The sequence below is a fragment of the Talpa europaea genome, assembly GCF_964194135.1.
Source record: "Talpa europaea genome assembly, chromosome: 16".
Lineage (NCBI taxonomy): Eukaryota > Metazoa > Chordata > Mammalia > Eulipotyphla > Talpidae > Talpa > Talpa europaea.
In genome coordinates, this window is record NC_140084.1 from 29,028,344 (window position 1) to 29,052,832 (window position 24,489).

The 24,489-nt window shown below is 45.4% G+C and overlaps 1 protein-coding gene across 1 annotated transcript in view; it reads left to right on the plus strand.

The window, feature by feature from the left end:
* Positions 1–1,513: 1,513 nt before the first annotated feature.
* Positions 1,514–24,489, plus strand: part of LOC311185973 (carboxylesterase 5A-like) — a gene marked incomplete at its 5' end in the record, with an annotated part of 28,976 nt that continues 6,000 nt past the window's right edge. Inside the window, 10 exons of the mRNA XM_084256859.1 lie at positions 1,514–1,616; positions 2,980–3,184; positions 5,256–5,394; positions 7,081–7,214; positions 9,217–9,370; positions 10,794–10,898; positions 13,421–13,525; positions 14,821–14,961; positions 17,862–17,930; positions 19,900–20,047. Of these exons, the coding sequence (XP_084112985.1) occupies positions 1,514–1,616; positions 2,980–3,184; positions 5,256–5,394; positions 7,081–7,214; positions 9,217–9,370; positions 10,794–10,898; positions 13,421–13,525; positions 14,821–14,961; positions 17,862–17,930; positions 19,900–20,047 (1,303 nt within the window). The remainder of the gene's footprint in view (positions 1,617–2,979; positions 3,185–5,255; positions 5,395–7,080; positions 7,215–9,216; positions 9,371–10,793; positions 10,899–13,420; positions 13,526–14,820; positions 14,962–17,861; positions 17,931–19,899; positions 20,048–24,489) is intronic.

A 24,489-nucleotide genomic window follows, 5' to 3' on the forward strand; every position in this document is an offset into this window, starting at 1 on the left:
CAAAGCCTCACATAGGACTCTACTGAAACCTTTCCATTAATTCCTGGCACTGTCAGCAGAAAATCAGAACTGGAGTTGGAATTGGGGAGTAAGATATTTACTAGTGGACTTCAAATCGACAAAGATTTACAGTAAAGCACATTAGGCAGCCTGTTGCTTCAACACTGAAGAGAACCTTTCCTGCTTGTGCGGAGGTCTGCAGCTAGCACGAGCTTAAAACCGACACACATGTACTATCTTATTGGCCCCCTTGCCTGTCTCAGGAGGTGACTACCCTGGGAATTCTCCTGTGCCTTAGCCTGATGCTTCTTAAATCAAGAAGCATTGTTTCTCCAAGGGGTGGGGCAAAAGGATGCATTTTCAACAAAAGCCCCAGATAAATCTCACTCTACCAGGCCAGTACCAAACCTTTGGTTAGCCCCATTTTTGCTCCTTTATCCTCAGTGAGGCCTGGAGCATGTTGGGGCAAGATGGTGATGTTCTGTGTCCCATCCCTGCTCCTCCATGATCCACTAACTGTCACTCAGAGCATGGCCTCCTGATTGAAGGAGAACTGCAGTGACAACCCAGATGCTGCTTATTGTAACTGTACCTCCCTGGGCTTGTTTCTTCATATTTACACTGGGGGTTCTGGGTCTAGATAAGAATTGCAGAGACTTCATCTACAACATAACTCAGTACACAGCCTGCAGAAATTATGTTGGGCTTCCACTGTGATATTTTTTTAATTAAATTTAAAAAAAATTTTTTTTAGATTTATTTTTTATTTATACAAGAGCAGGGGTACAGGCCAGATGCACGGGAGGGTGAGAGGATTCACCAGAGACAGAGCGGGTAACAGAACAGGCAGACTGATGAAATACACTGCTGAGGGGAGCAGCGGGTGAGACAGGAGAGGTCTGCTTGCCATGTGGGTTCCTCCGAGGCCGGCAGGGATTGAACCAGCACTGCAGAGGCTGCGGACAGCTTCACAGCACTGCGCTCAACCACCTGCACCACCAGGGAGGCCCCTGTGATATTTTAAAGGCAAGTCATATACAAATTAAGAGGTTTGGCCTACTTCTGTAATCAGAAAGCAAATGTTCACTGGAATTGAGAAGTCACTGCCCCTTTATAGAGAGCATCTGCTGTCTAGTTTTTTTCACAGTCCCCACATCCCCCATTGTGTCTCCTGGTCAACTTTATTCACTGCTTATTTGCTGCCTCCCTGACCTCTGTAGGCATTTGAGTTTGAGGTCTCTGACTTATTTAATACCAAATGTCCTTTCCACTCTGCTGTCCTATGAGTCCAAACCTACCAAGTTATCTTTTCCCAAGTCAGTGGTTAATCATCAGCTTCTTCTTATGTAAATCAGAACAGGAAAGTCTTGTTTGGCAATTTGTTTGAAAATCTTTGTCTGATGCTATTCTTCACCAATCCTGCATCCTGTGGCAGCCTGCTCAACATTTGTCTTCTAAGAGGGAGCTGGCTCTTTTTACTGACCACAGTTCTCTGAGGCCAGCAGTGGCTGTGATGTCCTGGGAGTTCAGGGGAGCCAGCCGGATGATCAAAGTGAAGGTGCATCCAGTCCAGATCCTGATCTGGGCTGTTTTAGTCTTTGCAGCTGCCACCAAGGGTGAGATATTTGTTGTGAACAGAGGGCTCTCAGGAGTGGGATTGGGAGATTTCCCTACCTTGGAGGATTTTTTTTTTTACAGTCATGGTCTCTGGGGTCCCACGGAAGATTGTATAGTAACCTCAGGCACCTGGTCTTGTATTGCTGGTAGTCAGAATCTCCTTCTTGGGTACAGGTAGAACTCAAAAGACCCTGGTCCTGCCCTTGGTTGCTCACATCCTGCTTGGAGAGGGCTTGGAGAGCACTGTCCTGGGTGCTGGGGTGGGTCATGAAACAGAATTTGTAGTGTAGTGGCAGCCGCCAGGCAGGACATTAAGACAACTGGGTCCTGCTAAGTAAATAGCTGGACAGTTAAGGCCCCGTATTCTATGTGGACAGAAACACTTGCACTCAGTTTTCCAAAGTGCCATCCTCATACCGCTGGGGGTGGATGAGGTAATTTCAAGTTGTATCTGAATCAGAGGATTTTTTTCTTTTTAATATTCATTGATGTATAAAATTATTTTCATGTGTATTCAAAAGTATACACCCGATTCATTAAAACTACCATTCCATAGATGTAATTGCTTAGGATTCCTCTAGATAAAATTTTATTTTTTAATTATTTTTTTAAAGATTTATTTATTTATTTTTACAAGCACTGGGTACAGTCAGAAGCACAGGAGGGTGAGAGAATTCACCAGAGCCAGAGCAGGGAACAGAACAGCCAGACTGACAAAATACACTGCTGAGGGGAGCAGCAGGCACGGCAGGAGAGGTCTGCGCGCCATGTGGGACCCTCGCTGGTGGCCGGGGATCAAACTGGTGCTGCAGAGGCTGCGGGCAGCTTCGCAGCCCAGCACTCAACCGCTGCACCACCAGGGAAGGCCCTAAGTAAAATTTTAAAAGCTTATTTAAATTTAATTTTAAGAAAAAAGTTTAAGTCAGTAGTTTCCATACAGGAGATGCACAGCCATGCCAACAATTGAACTGATAGTTACGAAAATGCCAAAATTTTTGAAAACTCTGGGCCAGATGATTTTATAGGTCGTAGGGTCTTAGACTCTGGTATATATCCGTTTCATGGTAAAGGAAAGCTTCAGTGCTGTAGAGGGAGATGGTTTCCCAAATTAACAGGGGAATTGTGTGGCTTCCTCCTTGCTCTTAGGAGGAACTCAATGGGTGCTCTCGCACAAGTGACTTCTAAGACAAACTTGAAGGAAGCGATAGACATGCTTCATTGAAAAGGAATCCTGATATTTCCCATTGCGGTGTCTCAGTCAAGAACAATCGTCCGCTAGAGGGAGCTCCAAGTTTGGCTTGTTGCCTGCCGCCTGCCAACCAGCTCCTGATTCCACCCCTTCTTCCCTGTTTGTTCCCACAGGGCTGGCTGCTGATGCCCCATGGAGGAACACCAGACTGGGATGGGTCCAGGGGAAGCAAGTCACTGTGCTAGGAAGCATCATGCCTGTGAACGTGTTCCTTGGGATCCCCTATGCAGCACCCCCTCTAGGATCCTTGCGATTTGAGAAACCGAAGCCTGCGTTACCCTGGAAGGGCTCCCGAAAAGCCACTTCCTACCCTAAATTGTAAGCCCGAGCTCAGTCCCATGGGCTGAGGCAGGGGCAGAGCATTGAGGGGGATAACGGTCTTGCAGCCCAATGGGAAAGGAGACGCTGGGTGGGCATTGGGGAGGGGGAGGAGAGGACTACAGAAGTGCTAGAAAGCTTCATTTCTGATACAGATTCCTGTGCTGGGCCCAGGAAATTCTATTAGCTGACAACTCTCTAGGGATTCTGAGGACCAATCAGGTTTGGGAACCACTGCAATAGCCTTATTGAGTCTTTTGGTTGGAAGGGATTGCAGAGGTGTTTCTGTGTGACTTCTAACCCTCTCACCCTGGTCTAGCCTCTATGGTCATGCTGGGGAAGAAGGGTTTTAGAGCTAAGAACCCCCTTAGTGGCCTTTTATCTTTAGCACTCAACACTGTGCCCAGTGTGGGGTCTGGCCCATAGTGGGAAATCTACCAGTGCTTGTGGAATGAGTACATGAGTGTGTTTCTGTGACATGGGAGGCAGGGAGTTAAGCAGAGCCCACTTACTATGAATTTTCATGCTCCGGTGGCCAACTAGTAATAGTTCCAGATGAAATGTGGAGGGTCCTTGAGTATTAGATCGGAGGTGGGACTTGGAAATCCCAAGAATCTTCTTTTTTTTTTAAGATTTATTTATTTTTATACAAGAACTGGGGTACAGGCCAGATGTGCGGGAGGGTGAGAGGATTCACCAGAGCCAAAGCGGGGAACTGAACAGGCAGAATGACGAAATACACCACTGAGGGGAGCAGTGGGTGAGATAGGTGAGGTCTGCTTTGCCATGTGGGATTCTCGCTGGCCAGCCGGGAATCAAACCCGCACTGCAGAGGCTGCGGAAAGCTCCACAGCGTGGTGCTCAAGTGCCTGCACCACCAGGGAGGCCCTCCCAAGAATCTTCTGACTCAAATTCTGTGAAGCCTCAATCAGGTTGGCCACCTTTGGCTCTTGATGTTGGAGTCCCAGGTACAATGAATGTTCTAGTGCCAAGAAGCTCCCTAAGTCACAGAAAAACTATGTAGCCTTGAGGCCAAGGACACTTAGCTGAAACTCAGCTGTTCATTCATTCATTCATTTCTTCATTCAACGAATATCCATGGGAACCAGCAACAATTAGCTCTTTATTAGGCCCTGGGGGAAACCAGAATGGTTTAGGCACAGCTGCCCTCAAAGAACCTGTAGGCTGGTAGTTGTGGTGGTGACATAAACAATAATGACAACAAAATACATAGACTGAATGACAAGTGTAGCCATTATTGGAGAAGGGCACCAGGACATACAGAGAACCACCTCGCCTCACCTTCAAGGGAAGTTAAGGATAGCTGTGTTGTGGAGCCTTGATTTCTGATTTAACCTTGTATCAGGGTTGGTGCTAGGGGCTATGGCATACAGGCTTTTGGCTTCTCAATGAGTTGAGGACACTGGTGTGTAAGCCTAGGAGACATTCTAGGAAATAACATAAAATATATAGATGTTTACAAAGATGATCTAAATGAAAAAAATATCAGAAGGTTTCTTGAAGGAGCCTGAAAGGGGAGAATTGTACTGAAAGGGGAGAACATGAGGAACTAGATATGTGATAATAGTCTTGGCAGAGGGTCTGGCTTGAGCAAAACCCTGGACACAGGAGCCTTTCTGCCCTCCTTTGTCAGTTGGTTCCTGTGAATGTTATTGTGTTTCTCTGGAGATCAAAAAGGGAGCTTCCTGAGGAAAGCCCTTGATATGCTAGTCAGTGTACAGCCCTCTAGTTTGGGGAATTGTTGAGCCAGTTTGAGTCTTGATGCATGTGTCTGGATTACAGTGGTGGGTGTAGACATAGGTGAGTGCCTGGAGTTAATGGGATAATTATTCTGCACAGTGTGCTTTTCCTTCCCTTTCTGGGTAGTTTGTCTGTGCCTTCATGGGAGGATGAGGCATGATTAGACTTTGCACCGATCCAATAGCTCCCATAAACCTCTTCGGCTCAGGCACAGGGAAAGTCCAGGCCTCCCCTCTGGCTGTCACAAGAACTGACTCCTAAGCAAGTTGGCTGACAGCACCTCTGGGGGTCTCTCCTTCCCTTTTCCAAGGTGCTTCCAGAACGCAGACTGGCTGATCACAGATGAAAACATACTCAAGGTGCATTACCCCAAACTGGAAGTGTCAGAAGACTGCCTGTACCTTAACATCTACGTGCCTGCCCATGCAGACTCTGACTCCAAGCTCCCTGTAAGGCTACCCGTCATGTTGGGGTCTCCAGCCAGCAGGTTGTGTTGTCTGGGTGTCTGGAATCTGACCTGGCCCCTTTTTGTATGAGGGAAATGTAATTACTGGACACATCAATAAGCTTTTTAAAAGTCATAAGGACAGATTCACCTGATCTTCTTTTCTTGTTGCCTCCTTATTGGCGATGACTTCCCCTTTGATTTTTATTTTGTTTTGTCTCTCCTGAAGCATTTGATGACCTGTAAACTCAGAAAAAACACTGTTACAGAAGACTTTGATTCATTATTGTTTGAGAAATCCCCCTTTTAAAGAGTATATTGCATCCTCCAGTTTTCCTGTTTGCAATGAAGATCCTTATAGAAGAGAGTGAAAAAGGAGTGCAAAAAGTATATCCCACCAGTGAGTGTTTAGTCACACTAAAACACACTACAATGGGACAGTGGCTTTATTTTATCACATCAGCAGCATCTATGAGCACTGACTACCTGCCCAACACAACATGCTATTTCATTTAACTCCCTCAATAACCCAGTGGGTAAAGATTATTGGACCCATTCTACAGACATAAAGGATGAAGCATGGGAAGGCATAGTGTCCTGCTCCTTGTCACACTTGTAGTAAGTGACAGAACCTGCTGCCAAAGCCAAAGCTTTTGTCCAGCTCCCATTTTCCCTCAGTGGTTTTCTTTTCTTTCTTTCTTTTTTTTTTTTTTTAACTTTCCCTCTACTCTTTTTTTCTTTTACTTTTTTTTTTTTTTTAATTTATATAAGCACTGGGTACAGTCAGAAGCGCGGAAGGTTGAGAGAATTCACCAGAGCCAGAGCGGGGAGCAGAGCAGGCAGAAGGACCGAAGTACACTGCTGAGGGGAGCAGCAGGTGGCAGAAGAAGTCTGTGCGCCATGTGGGACCCTCCGCCATGTGGGACCCTCCTCCAGTGGCCCCTCCTCCAGTGGCCCCTCCTCCAGTGGCCGGGGAGAAGCCGGGGATCGAACCTGCGCTGCAGAGGTTGCGGGCAGCTTCGAACTCAGCGCTCAACCGCTGCGCCACCGGGGAGGCCCCTCCCTCAGTGGTTTTCTTCTCTTTTCCTGCGACTTCCCAATATAAGACCCTAATTAACCAATTGTTCTAATCAATATATTAAAATATCTACATCTACACATCTCTTCCTTTTTTTCCTCTTCTCACCTCCCTTTCTCTCTGTAGGTAGGGGAAAAAAAGCCTTATATTAAAACATCCTAAGCAACTTCAGTTCTCATACATGGCTGCCAGTGACTTCCATCTTCCTGTGAGTCACAAGTCTCATGATATTCTGTTAACACTTCTTGAACGCTTGAAATGTGCCGATATTGCCCATGAGCTTTAGATGCAGAATCTTTTTAAACCTCATGATAACCTCGTAAGTGAGATATTTTCATTCTTCCCATCTTACAGATGGGAAAAACTAGCTCCAGAGGGGTTAAGTAATCTGCCCAGGGTCACGCAGCCAGTCAGTGGCAGAGCTGGGAATCAAACACAGGTATTCAGGTTACAGAACCTACATGCTTAACCTGGACCATCTTCAAAACACAAAACTTCTGATGCTCTTTAGACAGGAAAGTGATTTATATTTCTCTAAAGAAAGAATTTCTTGTTTAGGGAGGGGGTTGGGTGCCCCAAGGGCTGACTGGAGCATTTTCTCCTCCCCTTTAGGTCATGGTGTGGTTTCCCGGGGGCGCCTTCGAGACTGGCTCAGCCTCCATCTTCGACGGGTCTGCCCTGGCTGCCTTCGAGGACGTTCTGGTTGTGACTATCCAGTATCGGCTGGGAATATTTGGCTTCTTTAAGTAAGTGATTGACCCCCTGATCTCCCGGGAGCAGCTGTGTAGTAGCCATAGGAGATTCAGTGTCCAGTCACCACAGGAGAAAGGAGCCTTCATGCCATTGAACCAACTTGGCCCAAGTTACTTAGTTATCACAGGTGAACCCCCCAATCTTAGTAACTTTTCAGATGAAAATCTCTTTCTCATTCAAGTAAAGTCCAATGGAGTGTTCCTGATTGACAGATATCCTTCCACATAGTCAATCAGGGACCCGGGCTCCTTCCCCCTTGTGGCTCTGCTCTTCTCCAGGGCTCCAGGCCCTCTGCATTGGAATGAGAGCATGGAGTCATGCCAGGGAGGCCTTCCAGGGTCAGCCTGGAGGTTGCACTCATCACTTCTCTTCACATCCTGTGGCAGAACGCAAAGGCCACACCAACTCCAAGGGGAATGGAGACATGTAGCCCAGTTGTATTGTGGGAGCAGTCAGGAGTGTAGCGTGGGCCCCATCTCGAGGCTCCCTGAATGCTCCCTGAGAAAAATGATTCATTGTGCTGACTTCCTTCTGTCCAATAACATCTCACATGCTTTGGGCGCTCACTGTGAGCCAGGTAGGGTGCAGGCACTCACCATGCATTATTCCAGCTCACCCTCAGAATAGTCTTCCTGGAAGCACACTGTTGCTAGTCCCACTTTACAGTTGAAACATGGAGGTACAGAGAGGGGAAGCAGCTTCTCAGAGCTCACAGAATAGAGCCGAGGCTCTTGACATTTCTGGTATCCTACCAAGAATATGGTGGAAGGCATGAGTGAGTCAAGAGGGCAGGCTGCTGTTTGTCACAGCGGGGAATTTAGCAGTGATGCTAATATGGATCTGACCTTGAGAAACTCTTAGTGTCATGGGGAAGCTAATGCAGCAGCACCAGTACTCATGCCACCGGGTAGGGCAGGTTTAATGCCCTGAGATTGCAAGGCAGTGGGACTGCGAGACCGAGAGAGCTGCAAGAAATCAGGGAGGCTTCATGGGAGAGGTGGCATTCCAGCTGCACCCGAAAGACAAGGTTGGGTTGGGAGAGATCATACTTTGCAAAGACTGCTGCCAGAGCAAAAGCTGGGAACTTGCAAGGAAATGTAGCAATATGCGGTCCTGGAGCACTGGGAGATGGCTCCGGGGCTTCAGTGAAGACAAGGAGGACTGAGAGAGGTACTGTGACCAGAGCAATTACACCTCTAGTGATTATGTACCGTGGTAGACTGCAACAGATCCCTTTGGCAGAAAGGTTTCCAAAAATTGTTTCCAATATCTAGGCAGGCAAATGAGGACACAGTAGGACATGGATTTAGAAAGGTGAGGGCAGGTCTGATTGGCAGAGACTTTGAAAGCCAGGCTGTGCTCTGGAGAGTAGAGTGAAGGCGGGGCTAAGGGTGTCCAGATGCTGATGGGGAGTTTGACTGGGAGGCTACTGTGCAGTCTGAATGCAGACCATAGGAGTGAATCAGGGTGGTGATTGACTGACTAGTGATCGTTGATGTGGACATAGGGCTTATTGTGTGCCTGGCACCATCAGCCTTCACAACCACCACTCAAATTAGGCACCAGGATTAGCCCATTCTAGACAAGAGAACATTGTGGTAAAGCAGGTTCATTGACTTGCTCAAGGCCACCCAGGATCATAAGTATCCAGATCATGAAACTTCTGTGCACAGGGAGGCCTTGCTCCCTGGTGCAGCCTAACTGCCAAGAACAGGGCTCTTCTGGATCCATTGATTCAGGGGAACCTATGAATACCCTGCAGTTTTTCCTGCCAGGCTGTGCTTTTTCCTCCTGGCTGTTTAGCATTCATCAACTTTTCAGAGAAATCCAAATCTCAGCAGAGGGTGAGAACCCAACCTGGTTTTCTAGCTCCCCCAAACTTCCAATTTACCTCTCTTCCCTATAGGACGGTGGTGATGCCCTGACACCCTCCCACAGCCTCACCCCCAACGTCAGTGGCCCACTGGGCATTCTCACCCTGCCTTTCACCCCCAGCACAGGGGACCAGCATGCTCCAGGGAACTGGGCCTTCCTGGACCAGGTGGCTGCCCTTACCTGGGTCCAGAAGAACATCAACCTCTTTGGAGGGGACCCACTCTCCGTGACCATCTTTGGCGAGTCAGCGGGAGCCATTAGTGTTTCTGGCCTTGTGAGTGCTCCTCTTTGGGGCCTGAACTAATCTCAGTGGGGCAGATTAGAAAATACACATGATGAATCCCTGACACCAAATTGGTGCTTTCGAGTTGAACAAACACTCTTAGATCTGTGATCTCCAGAGAGACTCACATTGTGAGTTAGGGGCTCAGTCTCATTTCATGGACTAGAACTGTCCTGGGAAGTTTAACTGAATCGCCCAAGGTCACATTGTAATAACAGGAGAAAAAAATCATTTATATTTATAAAATTGGAGCCCTGGTATCCAATACCAGAACTGGTAATTACTTGTCTAATAGAAAACTAAGCTAAAAGCATAAAATAACAAATGATTCATATAATCATTTTGGTTTTACTTAAAACATAAAATGTACATTCCTTCACCAGTGGTTTGATTTAGGGCCTTGTCATTTCAGTTTGTCGCTGGCTGGAGGGCCAACATGCATCTGCATGCAGAAACCTCCTAAAGAATTCATTGCCCTCAAATTGCAGTTTTAGTTTCTTTCCAGTGAGCATGAACTTCAAGATGCCTAAAAGTAGGCTGTGAAGTGCTCATGGAGTGTTTTATTTCCCTCTGCACACTTTACTCTTACTTGTTCACATCTAATTTGACAGCAGTACTTTTTCACTACTTGCCTTTATCAAGGCTTTGTTTCCCCCAAACATTTTTTTTTCACATGCACACTTCATTCATTCCCATGGTATTTCACCCATTATATAATTACAGTAGTAAGTGTAACTGAAAAAACAAGTTCGGAAGCAAACACACTTAACTCTTGGCAGGAAATGGATGATAATAGGAATGTACCGAGGTCCTGGAAAATGGCTCTAGAGGATACCAGTTAACATATAATCACAGAAATGAGCTACAAGAGATGGGTTAAGAGAACTTCTGCTGTGTAGCCCTTGACAAAGTATTTTTTTATATCTTCAAAGTAATGCAATAAAGGGATTATAGTAACTCACTTTATATATGTGATGATAGCCACCATTTCATGAGCTCTTATTATTCAAACGAACACTGTACAAAACCTTCTATATTTAAGCTTCTCCTGCTCCTCACAAGTCCAGGAGATAGGTTCAGTTTCAGTATATAGGTTCAGTAATAGGTTCTATTTCAGTGTATTGCTCCCCTAAAGGGGATGCTTAGAAGTAATAAGCATCTTGCCTGTGCTTCCCCAGCTAAGAGATGACAGAGCTGGTGCTCATGAACTTCAAGTTTATAAGGAGTCAGGACTTGGAGAGGTTCAATAACTTGCCCAAACCCCTTGACAGCTCTAACCCCCAAACCAGATTTTTTTGCCCCCCTCTGAGCTTAGAGCTTCCTAGAAAAGTTTTTTCCAAAAAGGAATGGGCGGTGTGTGTGATGGGGAGCCAGCCCCATAAATAACTTCGTGTCTCCTGTGTTCTCTCTCCAGCTTCTGTCACCACTGACCACTGGCTTATTCCACAAAGCCATCATGGAGAGTGGGGTGGCCATCATCCCTTACCTGAAGGCTGCTGATGACGCTAGGAGTAAGGATGTAGGTTCACTGTTACCCTTTCCAGTTTGTTCTCAGGAAAGAATTTGATCATCTGTGCATAGACCACGTGCTTCCCTGTACTTGCTAACCATGGTCAAAGAATCTGATGCTGGCCCAGAGAGGCTACCATGGAAGACCTGGTTCAGTAGGAAGTGGGTGCAGCTACATAATGCAATATTGCTGGTGTACATGGCTGTGAGTGCATATGTGCATATGCATACGTGTGAAAGTGTATGCGTGTGAGTGTTATGAATATCATGTGACTGCATATGCATATGTGTGAATGTGAGTATCTGGGTTTGTGTGTATGTGGGTGTGTGCAAATGTGTGTGTTTTTGTGTGTATATGCATGTGTGTTCACTTGTGGGTGTGTGCACACATGTGTGTACCATGATCATTTTTCCACCTTAACTATATCCTTTGCTTATGATATATAACTTAGTCCCCTGTTTATATAAAATTCATCTCCTATACTTACTCTGCTTCACCTCCTAGACTACTATGTTAAGAAAGATTCTGAGGCTATTTGCAGCTCAGTGGGAATAACACTATGACTGATTAATGTTGTCTGGCACAAGATCATGTGGGGCGATAGGACATATACCCAGATATTTGTCATCTGTCGTCTTGTCTTAGCACTCTGCCAGATAGTGAGGACCTGGATCCTGAGGTCTCTATCTTTCATGTCCCAGCGTAATGCCTTGGTTATTTTAGGCGACCGTAAATGTTTACTTAATGTTTGAGTTAAGGGATATGCTGTTGCAGTTGATGAATATTAAATAAACATTAGACTGTGGAGCCCAGGTATTGTACATTTTAGTGGTGTATTTTCTTAAATATCCTCTAGAAAATACAAACCCCGCACTAAGAACAGAAACAGAAGCAGAGTTATAAGATTGTAAAAATAACCTCAATACACAGGGATTATTGATTTTGGTAACACGATATATCAACTTCTGGTTTGTGCTCATATTTGTTCATTCACCACATGCATATTGAGTTCCCAATGTTTTCTCAACTCTGCTAGGACCTCTGAATTTATAAGTAGAAAACTAGCTCAAGACAACAATAATGTTTCATGCCAAGTATTTTTAACCTGCAGTCCATGTGTTTGGAAGGTGCTCCTTGAACTCCTTGTATGCAGATTCTCTGTGTGTCCATTTTCCCAGGGAGAAGGTCTATAGCTTTCATGGGTTGCTTAGAGCATCTATGACGCCCAGAAGAGTAAGGGCCACCACTTTGAAGGGACAGGATCTGCACATGTGCAAAGTTCAATGTCAGGGTGAGCAGGCATTTTGCAAAGGGCTGGGTAGAGAAGGTGAGGATCCTTGGGCAAGAAGAGTTAAGAGGAGGAAAACTGCAGTGGTTTAAAAGTACTTTTTTTTTAAACAAATGTCTTTTTTTTTTTTTTTTTTGTATAGAGGCATGCTTTATTTATTTGTTTGCTGGTTTTTTTTTTTGTTTGTTTGTTTATACATGCACTGGGTACAGTCAGAAGCGCGGGAGGGTGAGAGAATTCACCAGAGCCAGAGCGGGGAGCAGAGCAGGCAGAAGGACCAAAGTACACTGCTGAGGGGAGCAGCGGGCGGCAGGAGAGGTCTGCGCGCCATGTGGGACCCTCCTCCGGTGGCCGGGGAGCAGCCGGGGATCGAACCGGCGCCGCAGAGGCCGCGGGCAGCTTCGCAACCCAGCGCTCAACCGCTGCGCCACCGGGGAGGCCCTCTTTTTCTTTTTTTAAAAGATTGATTTATTTATGCACACAAGAACTGGGGTGTAGGCCAGAGGTGCAGAAGGAGGTGGTGAGAGGATTCACTGGAGACAAAGTGGGGAGCAGAACAGGCAGATCTACTGAAATACATTGCTGAAGGGAGCAGCAGGGAGACAGGAGAGGTCTGCTGTGCTATGTGGGTAGCTCCCTGGCCAGGAATCAAACTTGTGCTGCAGAGGCTGCGGATAGCTTCACAGCACTGTGCTCAACCCCTTGTCATTCTGCGAGAAGTAGGAGGTGGGCCAAAATTAGTAGAATTGGCATAGAGACGGAAAAAAAAAGACTTCTAGGGCTTTCCAGGCTGGGGGCGAGAGAGAGGTTTCAGAGAACTGACAGGCCAAGACTGACTAGAGGCATGCCTCAACTGGCAGTTAAGAAGCTTGCAAAGCTATTCCTTACTCTTGGGCCTCCTAACTCCATATAGCAGCCCAGAGTTGAGTTTCTCATCTCCTTGGGGGACTGGTGCCAGACTGGCCTTTCTGGAACCCAGAACCTTGACTCTGTCCCAGCCCACAGACTGACACAGCACCTCCCCCAGCTCTGACAATTAGCAAAGATGACAAAGAGGTACAGGTAAGCGAGTATGGAGAACACCAGTCCATCTGTCCTTGATGGGTACATCCTATTCTAGGCACAAGGTGGTGAGGGGGCAGCAGGCAGAGCAGCCTGTGGCTGGATTAAGTACTCTTTCCAAATTTCACTTTTTTGGAGGTTTTCAGTACCCAGCTGTGACCTGGTCCTTTTCTGGAAATAGTTGCAGATGATTGCAGACGCCTGTGGTTGCAAGGCCTCAGACTCCCCTGCCTTGCTGCAGTGCCTGAGGGCAAAATCGTCTGAGGAGCTGCTCAACATCAGCCAGGTAAAGAGCAGGGGAGGGCTTGGGGGCAGGTTGGCCCTTTGAAGGGAGCTGAAGGCAAATCCTACTTCTCTCTTATTTCCTTAGGCTTGAGACTTGGAAAGCTAGGGATTAGTGATTCATAGTAATGCCTGACATTACAATTAAAAAATAATGTCTGCCCATGTAGAAGGCAGAATCCTTATAGGTAATTTAAGGAACTTGATGGGCCAGGGGTGCTGCTTAGCCTGAAGAGCCACTAAAATTCAAAGGTTGTCTGTAGGTCACTGAAGGCATCTCCTGGACAGAGATGGGGACCATCCTTGCTCCACATGCTACCAGAAGCTAACATCAAGGTCAAGAGCTCGAAGTTCTGTTAGGAAACCACTTTGAATTTGTATAACCAAGGCCTTCCTAAAAACCCAGTTGTCTGAAAAACAACAGGCTCAATTAGAAGAGAGTGAGACACTCACTCTGGACGTATTCAAGCAGGGTCTAGATGACCACTGTCAAATTTCAATCACAGGATGAATCATTGAACTGGATGAGCTTTTATGTCCTTTCCAATCTTGGAGCTTCTGATTGTCCTCGAATCATCAAGTTCATTATCTGTCAGATTTCCATGTTTGTTAGTTATTTGGCATGAGCTGTGCTCACATCCAAAAAATGGGTAACAGTCCTTGATCTGATGTCGCAAGACAGCTGTTTTGTGTCTTCCCTTCTGACCCACTTTCAACACCTTGAAAAACCAGGATGAGAGCCAGGTGTTGCTTCCTCAGACCTAAGAAATATCCAGCTAGATCCAAGGCACATGGACGTCTCAGGACGAGCTTCCCACACCCCCACTAGCCATCCCTCTGCTCCCCACTCTGTCTGTTGCATTTAGTCAGTGATTCCCACACTTGAGCATTCATGAGAATCTCCTGGCAGGCTTGTTAATACAAGATGGTTGGGCTGTACCCCTGGAGTTCTGGATTCAGGCGGTCTGGGATGGAACCTGAGAATTTGCATTTCTAGTAAGTTTCCTGATGATGATGCTGCCGCCACAAGTCCTGGAGGCCCACTTTGAGAAACACAATGCAAGGCTACTATTTTTCTTAGGTAACTACTGTTCTTACCCAGTTAGAAGATGAGGAAACCAAGGCTCAAAAAAGTTGAGTACCTTTGCTCCAGGGGGCTGGCCCAGGGGCACTCTGCACTGGGACGGCTTCTTTTCTTTTCTTACTGCACTTTGACCACTTGCCTCAGCCTGGCTAGGGGTTGGGGACAGTAGAATTTGTAAAGAGAAACAGCTGTCAATTTTTCCCTTCTTATTTCAGAAAACCAAGTCGTTCACTCGAGTGGTTGATGGATTTTTCTTTCCTGAGGAGCCTCTAGATCTAATGACTCAGAAACAATTCCATCCAGTTCCTTCTATCATCGGAGTCAATAACCACGAGTGTGGCTTTCTGCTGCCCATGGTGAGGATTCTGGTGGTGCTTCTGGTCTCTCCCAATGAGTGAGGTGGTTGTTTGCTTCCACAGATGGGTTCCCCTTAGGTGACACCAAATACTGTGAGGGCTGAGGCCCCTCAGCTAAGCGATCATCTTTTCTCTCTGAGGTGGGTGACAGAGGATGGGAACTGCCATAGCAAGTGGACCCCTATCTCCTGTAGATGCTTGTGGAAAAATGAGTCTGTAAAATGTTAGAGGATTGGGCCAGAGCTTTGGTCAGAACATCACAAGTGCTTGTTTCAAATAAGCACGATTATAGTTTCAAAGGTGAAATTCATCTAGGTTTGGAAAAGTTCAGCCTTTACCTTTTCTTGTGCAGCCTTGGTTGAGGCCTTTGACTCCTGAGAATGTTCTCTAAGATTGTGCAAATTTGAAATTATGGATTTATGTCATTCACTCAATGAGGATGAACTGAGTACCTACTATGTGCTCTGCGCTCTGGCAAAAACTGAGCTTATGGCAGTGGCCGGGTGACACGGTTCCTGCTTTCTGCTGGTTTACATTCTCAGAGAGAGCACCAAGTTGAAAAGATGATTCCAGAGAGTGACAAGTGTCAGGAAGAATGTAAACCCAGGAGAATGAGTTGCTTTAGGGAAGAGAAAGCAATCGCTAAAGACTTACCTGAGGAGGGGCCATTGAGCTGAGGCCTGAATGCTAACAGGGAGCCCCACTTTCTTGACCCTCCACGTTCAAAAACAAATTTTCTCAGTGGCCCTCAGCAGAGCGGAGTGCTTAAATTCGTAATGCCATCAAAGCTCATTCAAGTTGACAAGCCTCCTTTCAAGCTGGAGAAAGGAGGGTAAGGAACACAGAGGTCTGTCCAGTTCAGGGGTCCTCGGTGGCCTTCTAGAACCAAAACCCCGCATTCATGAGGCTGTAAAGGCACATCTGCCATTATTAATTTGACTGACAGCAATGTTTAGGAGTTAAGTGGGGGTGGGAATTTCTTCCTCCTATTGTAAGAAGGCAATTGGGAACCCCTATCCAGACCACTGCCACTATCACAGACTGGCCTAAGTAAGCCATTTTAGTGCACTCCGCCTGGGAGGAGGGTGGCCCTTTGAGTAGAATGGTAGGAAATCCTACCACTGTTACTTACTTTGGGTCTGTGCAAGGAAGAAGAAGGTTGGTGCTGCTGATAGCAGCCAACACCCCACAGCACTGTGGCCAGTCCTGTATGCCTTCTACCTGCCGAGTGTTCCCATCTGTGCTGTGACTGGCAAACAGGCAGTATTATTCCAGTTTTGAGGCTCAGGGAAACAAAAGTGACTTTTCTAAGTCTCCCAGCTAGTGTGGAAATAGTTGTAGTATTTATGCACTTAGAATCTGGCTTTAAGTGTGGAGTTCTTGATTTACCTGCTGTGTGACCCTAAGTGAGTTGCCTAACCTCTCTGAACCTCTATCCCTTCTTCTGTGAAATAGGGCTGATCTTACTACCTGCCTCACATATACACACTCAATAATTTGCAAATAGTAAACAATCAGGAAATGTTAGATAATTGGAATTATTCAGGAGACCGAAAGGGAATTGGAGCCTGGTCTGCATAGCTCAAAAGCTTGATCTTCTGGTCATTACACTCATGGCTGGCTGTGAAGGAAGGAGCAAGGTGGGAAGGAAGTCTATGCCCCCAGCATCTCCCAAGAGTGTGGCCTAGTGTGGTCACACTCCCAAACATGCACAGACAATTCTTAGTAGTTAGACCAACTATAAATAAGTTGAATGACTGGGGGCTCCCTCAGACTCCAAGCGACAATTATGTTTAAATATCTACCCTAGTGATTCATTACCCCAAGATTTCAGACAAAAAATGAACTAGGGACATTCACTTGACAAATGAGTAGTATTTCTGCTCACTCCTGTTTTTAAGCTGGAATGTTGGCCTGCGAAGATCACTTAACAAATAATTACTCGTAGTTCTTACTATGTACCAAGCAGCACTGGTTCTTAACCACCAGCCTCGCAGCCTTACTGGCTGTCTGCCAAGTGCCGGCTTCTCAGAGGCCCTGATTGCAAAGGTCTTTAGAAAGAGAACATCAAACCACTAATTTCGAGATTTGTCTGGTCTCTCTTTGAATTTGGTGTCAAAGTCAAGTTGTGGCCTATATTACTTTGCTAGTGTGGTTCTAACAAAATACCCCAGTATGGGTCACTTCAACAACAGAAACTTATTTCCTCAAATTCTGGAGGCCAGAGGCCAAGTTCAAGGGCAGCAGGGCTGGTTTCTTCTGAGACCTCCCTCCTCAGCTTTCAGGTGGCTGCCTTCCTGCTGTTTGCTCGCTTGGTCTCCCTCTGTGCTTGCACATACCCGTGTTTCCTTGTGTCCAGACTTCCTTTTTAAAAGGACACCAGTCAGACTTCATTTTAATTTAATCACCTCTTAAAACTATCTCTACATGGGCCTCCCTGGTGGCTCAGCGGGTTGAGTGTGTGCTGTGAAGCTGTCCACAGCCTCTCCAGTGCGTGTTCTGCTCCCTGCTCTGTCTCTGGTGAATCCCTCCCATGCCTCTGGCCTGTACTCCAGCTCTTGTATAAAAATAAATAAATCTTTTTAAAAAAGAACAAATACTTTCTTTATATAAGGTTACATTCTGAGATATAAGTGCGGTGGTGAGAACTTCAGCAGAGGAATTTGGGCAGATACAACTCCCCCTGTTGTGTAGCCTCCCCTCAGGGCAACCATTGGGTCCCCAAGATGGCAGGTATGACAGGAAGTCACATTGCTCGAACCACCCTCTGAGGCTGTCCTACCGACCTGTCAGGGGACAGCAGGGGCTCCTGCCCATCCCAGCCACCCTGAGGAAAGACAGGTGCCGGTTTCCCTTCTGACAACCTGAGGTGCTGACAGAGCCCTGGTTTCTCTCCACAGAAGGAATTCCCTGAGATCCTCAGAGGCTCCAACAAATCTCTGGCCATGCACTTGTTACACACACTAATGGTAAGTGGGGCTGGACAGCAGGACCCCCACAGAGACCTGTTCACTTAACAAGCCCTGCTGGGTGGTGCTCTGGGTAGGGGCTGGGGCCATGCACTCCTTGCTCTCCTTCCAGCCCTCTCTTCTTCCTCCACCCTCCCTCCTCCCCCACCCTCCTTCCTTCCTACAGTCTTTACATGGTAGAGTTCTGCAGTCCCTTAGCCAACCTCTCAACATACAAAGAGCTCTGGAAGTCCAAAGACTTTTTGTAATCACATGGAGGCCAAACCTAACCCAGCTGACATGTAGCCAGTCTCCACCATTCCCACACAGGCATTCTTTTTACTTATTCTATTATTCATAGGTTTCTTTGTGGACATGTTAATGTGGATGTTGGGGTGCTGTCTGGGTCCCCAACCCCCTGAGCATGTTACATAATTGGAGCATGTGTGCTGAATTATCTATCTACGATCTGAAAAGTTCTGAATTCTGAACACAACTGGGACGAGGTGCCTGTAGTCAGCACAGGCCAAATGAGGCCTGTGCTGGATTCCAGCAGTGCTGGGAGCATTTTTTCATTAGCTCCCTGCACAGACGGAGCCTAGGCACGGGGATGTAGAGATGGATTCCTTTCCTCCTTTCTCTCTCGTCATGCACATTTATTCAGGTATATTCCATGCAGGTTTGTCTCAGTCATTTATTCTTTCAACAAATGTTCATTGAAAGTCCTCATGCTTCGGTCCTTCCCAAGGTCCCGAGGAACTGGTGGACTGTTGAGGTGGATGGACACGGCCATCCATGTCTGTGGACTAGAGTAATGACTGACGCCCTGTGGGGCTCACAGTGGGAGCAGCCAGTTCAAGTTAGGTTTCCCTGGCTGGCAAAGGAGCAGGGTGAGGGGAGCTGTAGGAACAGAGAAGACAAATCTGGACCAGAGGCTTCAAAGAGATCAGCGGGAGGACTTGGCTGCAGCAAGGGAGGGTGCACATAGCTGTTATAATACGGAAAGAAAATGAAGCTGACCTCAGGGGCAGGGACGTTATTTGATTTTCATTTTAGAAAGAGCCCTGTGGATGCAAAGTGGGGCAGACTGAACGCAGGGGATCCCTCAGGCCTGAAGGCTTATAGGGGGTATTTGGTGGTCGTGGCTGCCTGTTGATTAGAGTTGCTGAAAAGGTTTGAAAAATATTTAAAATACAAATCGGACAGTGGAATCTCTCAGGCTAGATTGGAAATGGGCTCATGGGAGGTCTTGCCTTAGAGAAAGGGAGCATTTGAGCAGGTGTACATGTCCAGAGGGAAGGTGTCAAACCAGATCACCAGACTAGGAAGCAGCCTGTGTAGTAAGGTGCCGGGGGACCGGAAGGGCATGCGGTCTCTCCTGGGGTGCAGGAGCACCCCAGGTGCTGCCTTTCAAACGGTATAACTGTTCCTCTGATGACATCATTTTATTGTAACATTGATGAGAAAAAAAATATGTTCCAGCCAGGGCCACTAATTTCATGGCGTTTGCATGTCCTGTGTGGGCTCTCTCCAGGGGGTCTGGTTCCCTCCCACTTCCCAAAGATGTACACGCTAGGTTCCCTGGCGTGACTCAGTTGTCCAGTCAGAGTGAGTGTGGTGTGGGTGTGACTGTTCTGCGACACAAGGGCATCCTGTTCAGGATTCCCACTTTATGCCTTGAGCTGCCAGGGCGGGCTCTAACCACCCAAGACGCTGAACTGGAACAAGTGTGTAGGGAAATGAATGAATGAATACAAATTATTACTTAAGATTAGAAGAGTTTGCAGTCTTTATTTAGAAGTTTGGGGATGTTTTTGTGACCAGAGTAAGAAGTTAACTCCTGTCATACCAATTGGCCTCTGGTTAAATTTGTTTTCTTGATGCTGTTTTACTTAAAGTTGTAGCTTCAAAGAACGGCTGGGTAAAGGAAGACTCACTGTGTTGTCTGTTGGTGTTGACCTGGGTCTCCTGTGACCATGACTCTTTACAGAACATCCCCACCCAGTATATGTACCTTGTGGCTCAAGAATACTTCCACAACAAGCAGTCTCCACTTGAAATACGAAATTCTTTTCTGGACTTGCTTGGAGACGTGTTCTTTGTGGTCCCTGCACTGATCACAGCTCGAAATCACAGAGGTGAGTCTGAGTAGCCTACTGCTGGCCCAGGGCCACAGCCCCGCTGGAGGAGCCTGTTGCTGGCTGACCAGCCTGCTCTGCCCATCCGTTTCCTCACTGACAGGGGCTCCCACTGGTGTCTGGGATATCACCTGCATGCTGACTTTGCATCTGCCTGTCTTCCAGAGTTTAGGAATGTTGATGAGTTCTTGCTGTTTCTGTTCCTTCCCTTCTTCAGAATCATGTAGAAAATTCCTACTTCCTCATAACTTTCTGGGGCTGTTCCCCAGATTCCCTTTGGAAGTATCTTCCCAGATATCTTTTTTTTTTAAAGATTTATTTATTCATTTATTCATTTATATAAGCACTGGGTACAATCAGAAACGTGGGAGGGTGAGAGGCTTCACCAGAGCCAGAAGGGGGAGCAGAACAGGCAGACCTACGAAGCACACTGCTGAGGGGAGCAGCAGGCGGCAGGAGAGGTCTACGCGCCATGTGGGACCCTCGCCCAGTGGCCGGGGAGCAGCCGGGGACTGAACCGGCACCGCAGAGGTCGCGGGCAGCTTCGCAGCCCAGCACTCAACTGGGGAGGCCCCCCAGATATCTTGATTATAATTAGTGCGCTCAGAAAGAGATTACTTATGGGACACAAGCTCCCCTCCCTCCTTCCCTTCCTTCCTTCCTGCCTGCCTGCCTTCCCCTTCCCCCTACCTCTCCCCCTTTCTCCTCTCCTCTCCTCCCCTTTCCTCCCCTCCCCTCCCCACTCCTCTCCTCCCCTCTCCTCTTCTCTCCTCTCCTCTCCCCTCCTTTCCCTTTCCAATCTCCCCATCTCCCTTTCCTTAGATTTCCAGAAACAGTCATTAAGGTTCTACTTTGTACTTGGCACCATTCTAGGTCCTGGAGATAGACCACTGAGCAAAATAATGAAACTCACATTCTAGCTGGGAAGACTGATAACATACAAGTATAATATATTTGTTAGCTTATTAAATGGTAATAAGTGCATTAGAGTAAAATTAAGCATAAATATTGCTAAACAAGCAAACAATAGCAGCCACAAGAAGGAACAATAAATAATGGGGAGGAAGTAAAATTCAGAATTGCCACATGGCAATATTCAACATCTCTGGTTTTCAACAAAGTTTGCTAAGAAACAAGAAAGTAGAACCCAACAAGCAGCAAAAAAAAAAAAAAGAAAGAAAGAAATAGTCCCTCAGGAAATCCAGACATTGGTCTTACTTTAAATATGTTCAAAGAAACCATGTACAAAAAAAAAATAAAGGAAACCATAGAGAATAACAGTGAAGAGAATGTATAAAATTATAAAAATAGGGGCCTCCCTGGTGGCGCAATGGGTTAAGCATAGCACTATGAAGCTATCCACAGCCACTGTAGCACAGGTTCAGTCCTGGCTGGCCAGGGAGCTGACCCACATGGCACAGCAGACCTCTCCTGTCATGCCTGCTGCTCCCCTCAGCAGTGTATTTCAGTAGATATGCCTGTTCTGCTCCCTGCTCTGTCTTTGGTGAATCCTCTCACCTCCTGCATCTGTGGTCTGTACCCCAGCTCTTGTATGCATAAATAAATAAATAGATAAATCTTTTTAAAAACTATAAAAAAATAACAAAATAGAAAATCTGGAGTTGAAAAGTACAGTAACTGAAAGGACAAGTTTATTAGAGGGGATCACTGGCAGATTTGAGCTTGGAAAAGGAAGAACTAGAGAATCTGAAGATAAATCCATTGATGGTTATCCAAACCAAGGACCAAAAAGAAAAAGGAATGAAGAAAAATTAACAGAGGCTAAGAAGTTCATGGGACACCAGCAAGTACCCCAAGCAGTTCCAGAAAGAGGGGAGAGAAAAGGCAAACATTCTTTTGAAGAAATAATGATAAAAATATTCCAAATTATGACAAAGGATAAATTTTCATGTCCAGTATCTCTATGAATATCAATTAGAAGAAACTCAGAGATCCATCAGAAACAAATTATATCTAAATAACCAAAATCAGAGAAAAGGGAAAATTCATAAAAGCAGTAAGAAAGAAGGTATAATCATGTAAAAAAAAATCTAATAAAATCAACAGCTGATGTCTCATCAGAAGCTATGGCAGCTAGAAGTCAGCAGGATGACGTATTCAAAGTGTTGAAAGAAAAAGCTTGTCAGTCAAGAGTTATATATCTGTCAAAACTATACTTCAGATATGAAAGGGAAATTAAGACATTCCCAGACAAATGCAAACAGTTTGCTATTTGTAAGCCTAACAAGAAATTCTAAAGTCCTTCAGTCTGGAATTGAAAGGACATTACACATTACCACAAATCCACAAGCAGAAGAAATATATATCAGCAAAGGTAACCGTCCTTATTTATCATATGAAAGTCAATGTTAATGTATTTTTGGTTTTTAATTTTTTTTCCTTATATGATTTAAAAGACAACTGCTTAACTCCATACAGCCGATAAGGAACTGATCACAGATATACAAAAAACTCACACAACTCAACAAAAACAAAGTAAAAAATCCAGTCAAGAAATGGGCAGAAAAGAATCTCCCTGGTGGCGCAAGGGGTTAAGCACCACACTACGAGGCAATCCACAGCCTCTGCAGCACAAGTTTGATCCCTGGGCATCCAGGGAGAAACACACATGGCACAGCAGACCTCTCCTGACTCACCCACTGCTCCCCTCAGCAGTGTATTTCGGTGGATCTGCCTGTTCTGCTCCCCACTCTGTCTCTGGTGAATCCTCTCACCCCCCACACCTCTGACTTGTACCCCAGCTCTTGTATGCATAAGAAATAGATCTTTTTTAAAAAGAAAGAAATGGGCAGAAGAACTTAAAAGAAACTTCTCCAAAGAGGAAATGCAAATGGCCAACAGGCATATGAAAAAATGTTCAACATCCCTTATAATCAGGGAAATGCAAATCAAAACTACAATGAGATACCACCTTACACCAGTAAGAATGGCACATATCAAAAAATCTAGCAACAACAAATGTTGGCAAAAATGTGGTGAATTCTTTGTATATCTTTGTGATCAGTCCCTTATCAGTTGTATGGAGTGCAAAGATTTTTTTCCCTATCAGTGGGGTGTCTCGTTGTTTTGGTTAATGTCTCTTTTCCTGTACAGAAGCTTTTCAGTTTGATGTAATCCCCAGTGTTTATCTTTTCCTCGTCATTCTTTGTTTTGGGTGATGAGTCTTTAAATATGTTTTTGAGATGTAATGCCTTGTAGTGTTTTACCTATATTTTCTTCTATATATTTTATGGTTTCAGGTCTTATGTCCAGTTCTTTTATCCATCTTGAGTTGATTTTTGTGCACCGTGAAAGGTAGTGGTCTAGTTTCATTTTTTTGCATGTGGAGGTCCAGTTTTCCCAGCACCATTTATTGAACAAACTGTCTGTGTTCCATTGCATATTCTTTGCTCCTTTGTCAAAGATCAGTTGTCCATATAAGTGTGGCTTTATGTCTGGGCTCTCTATTTGGTTTCATTGGTCTGTGTGTCTGTTTTTGTTCCAATACCAAACTTTTAATTATTATGGCTTTGTAATATAGCTTGAAGCTTGGAAGTGTGATACTGCCTTTCTCCTTTGTTTTCATCAGTAGGGCTTTGGCTATTCGTGCTTTTTTGTGGTTCTATATGAATTTCATTAGTATTTGTTCTATTTCTTTGAAGTATGTCATTGAGATTTTTATTGGAATAGCATTGAATCTGTATACTTCTTTTGGTAGGATGGCCATTTTAATAATGTTAATTCTTCCAATCCATGAGCAGGGGCAAACATAAAAAATAAGATACAAAACCCTGATTAATGGAGAACAGATAAATATTGTGGCTAATTCTACTGTATAATAGATCATCTTTTCATCGTTCCTGCTTCCTTGTAGAGCAGGCCTATACTGAGAATGTCCTTCAGAGTGTGAAATTGCCCTGTGGTGTTGTGCAGCAAGTCAAGATTATTTTATGGATGTAGTCATCTATCCTGACTGTTTACTTGCTCTGATAGACTTTGCTCTATTGAGAAAAATCATCACCATTATTTTGCATGAGACAGTATTTAGCCACGTGCCTTTAAAATGTACTTGTCACTTGCCTTTTGATTTTAAGCAAAAGTCTAAATGTGAAAGTTTAAGTGAAACTGAGGTGGTAGAAATTTAAAGAAACAACAATTTTGTTTATCACATACATATTGCATATAACCTTGCTGTTATGAGAAGGCCAGTTATACTGATAGAACCCTTGCATGGAAGAAACCCACAAGTCACCCTTCTAAATTATTCTTTTGTTTCTGTTTCTAAAATTCTAAACACTTGCCTCATTGATTTCAGTATCCCCTGAAATGTGTAACTGCAAAAACATTTTGAAAATTAAAATGCTTATATTCTTTTAGCCATCCATTACTACTGAGGTGTTAAAATAATTTATTCCATTATATTAATGATTTTTGATGCATCA